Raw genomic sequence first — 1,302 nt, 5'->3', positions numbered from 1 at the left:
AACGGGCTGATATATGATGACTTTATTCTTAAAAATAAAAAAAAATCTCTAGTCTGATACTCCATCGTACAAACATGATGCTAGCTACGCTGCATTGCTAATAGTTTAGTGTAAGCTATGCTAACCAGAAACTAGCAGCATATTTGTAAAGATTGAGGCAGCGATACGTTCAGAGTTAATCTTAAATGTGTGCTTTTGAAGGAAAAAAGTTTAAAATCTGGAATCCCTCAGCTGAAGGTTTTCATGTATGATTCTGATTTCTAGTTGATCATAATTGAGATGCTTTGATTTCTCATCTAACTTAATTCATTGTTATGAATTACGATGTGATAAATGGTGAAATCACATTAAGAATGTTTTTTTGTTGTTTTGTTTTGTTTTTTCCCCAGAAGGAGTAAATACAGCAAAGCTAAGCAGGACTCTGATGAAGAGAAGCACTTACATCAAGGTAACTCATAGCTCACAGTCCACCTACGCGCTCTCTAATTGAAAACCATTAGCGCCGCCAGGTGTGCTAACGTACACGCACGCTAAACCGCACAGTCCCATAAAACGGGGACAGAAATAAACTATTTGGAAGTTAATGTACTTGCTTGCTAACATGTTTCAAACACCTCATTATCAAGCCATCAACGTCGTTATTTGCATGCCAGAAGAATTTCAAGTTAATGAGCTCCATCTTCATCGGAGTCACAGTGACATGAAAAGCAATAGAGTCGCAGTGGGAAGCGAGGTATGGGGAGGAGGAGAGGGTCCAGAGGAAGGCGGTGTAGCCCGCAGCATGATGGAAATAAAGAACAGATGGAGGGAGGAGAGCGGAGTTGACGGAATGAATTAACCATCTCCTTTCTTTTTCCATCCTTTCTTTTCATGCTTCTGTTCTCAGGTGTCAGGATTTATGTCGACCCGTTTACCTACGAGGACCCGAATCAAGCCGTCCGCGAGTTCGCCAAAGAGATAGACGCTTCCTGTATCAAGATCGAGAAAGTTATCGGCATTGGTAAGAGGAAACAAGCGTTTTGCTTTATTTTATTTAAAGTTGTCTGTAAAAACCAAACGTTCAGAAAGCCAGGATGAGAAAAAAGGAACCATAAAGAAGCTAAATCTGCTGTCTGTGCTGCTCCTGCACCCACAGAAAAGTCATCCAATGACAAAATAATAAAGCTAAAGAATCAATATCTATTTCCTCTTCTTTTTCTGCTCCAGCGGATAATAGAAGGAGGGGGGGGGGGGGGGGATTAAAAAGACCCTGATCAATGATTAAAGTGGAACCCTTCAAACCTGCACACACACAGAAACAAA

At 40.6% G+C, this 1,302-nt stretch overlaps 1 protein-coding gene across 1 annotated transcript in view; it reads left to right on the top strand.

Moving 5' to 3' along the window:
* The window catches only part of epha4 (EPH receptor A4), an 80,338-nt gene that overhangs the window by 66,047 nt on the left and 12,989 nt on the right, over positions 1-1,302 (top strand). Inside the window, 2 exon segments of the mRNA XM_015390559.1 lie at positions 390-448; positions 887-1,139. Coding sequence (XP_015246045.1) covers positions 390-448; positions 887-1,139 — 312 coding nt within the window.

Source organism: Cyprinodon variegatus, unplaced genomic scaffold (assembly GCF_000732505.1).
Source record: "Cyprinodon variegatus isolate N-32 unplaced genomic scaffold, C_variegatus-1.0 Scaffold504, whole genome shotgun sequence".
NCBI lineage: Eukaryota > Metazoa > Chordata > Actinopteri > Cyprinodontiformes > Cyprinodontidae > Cyprinodon > Cyprinodon variegatus.
The sequence above is the reverse complement of the archived record's forward strand: the minus strand, read 5'-3'. Positions and strand labels throughout refer to the sequence as shown.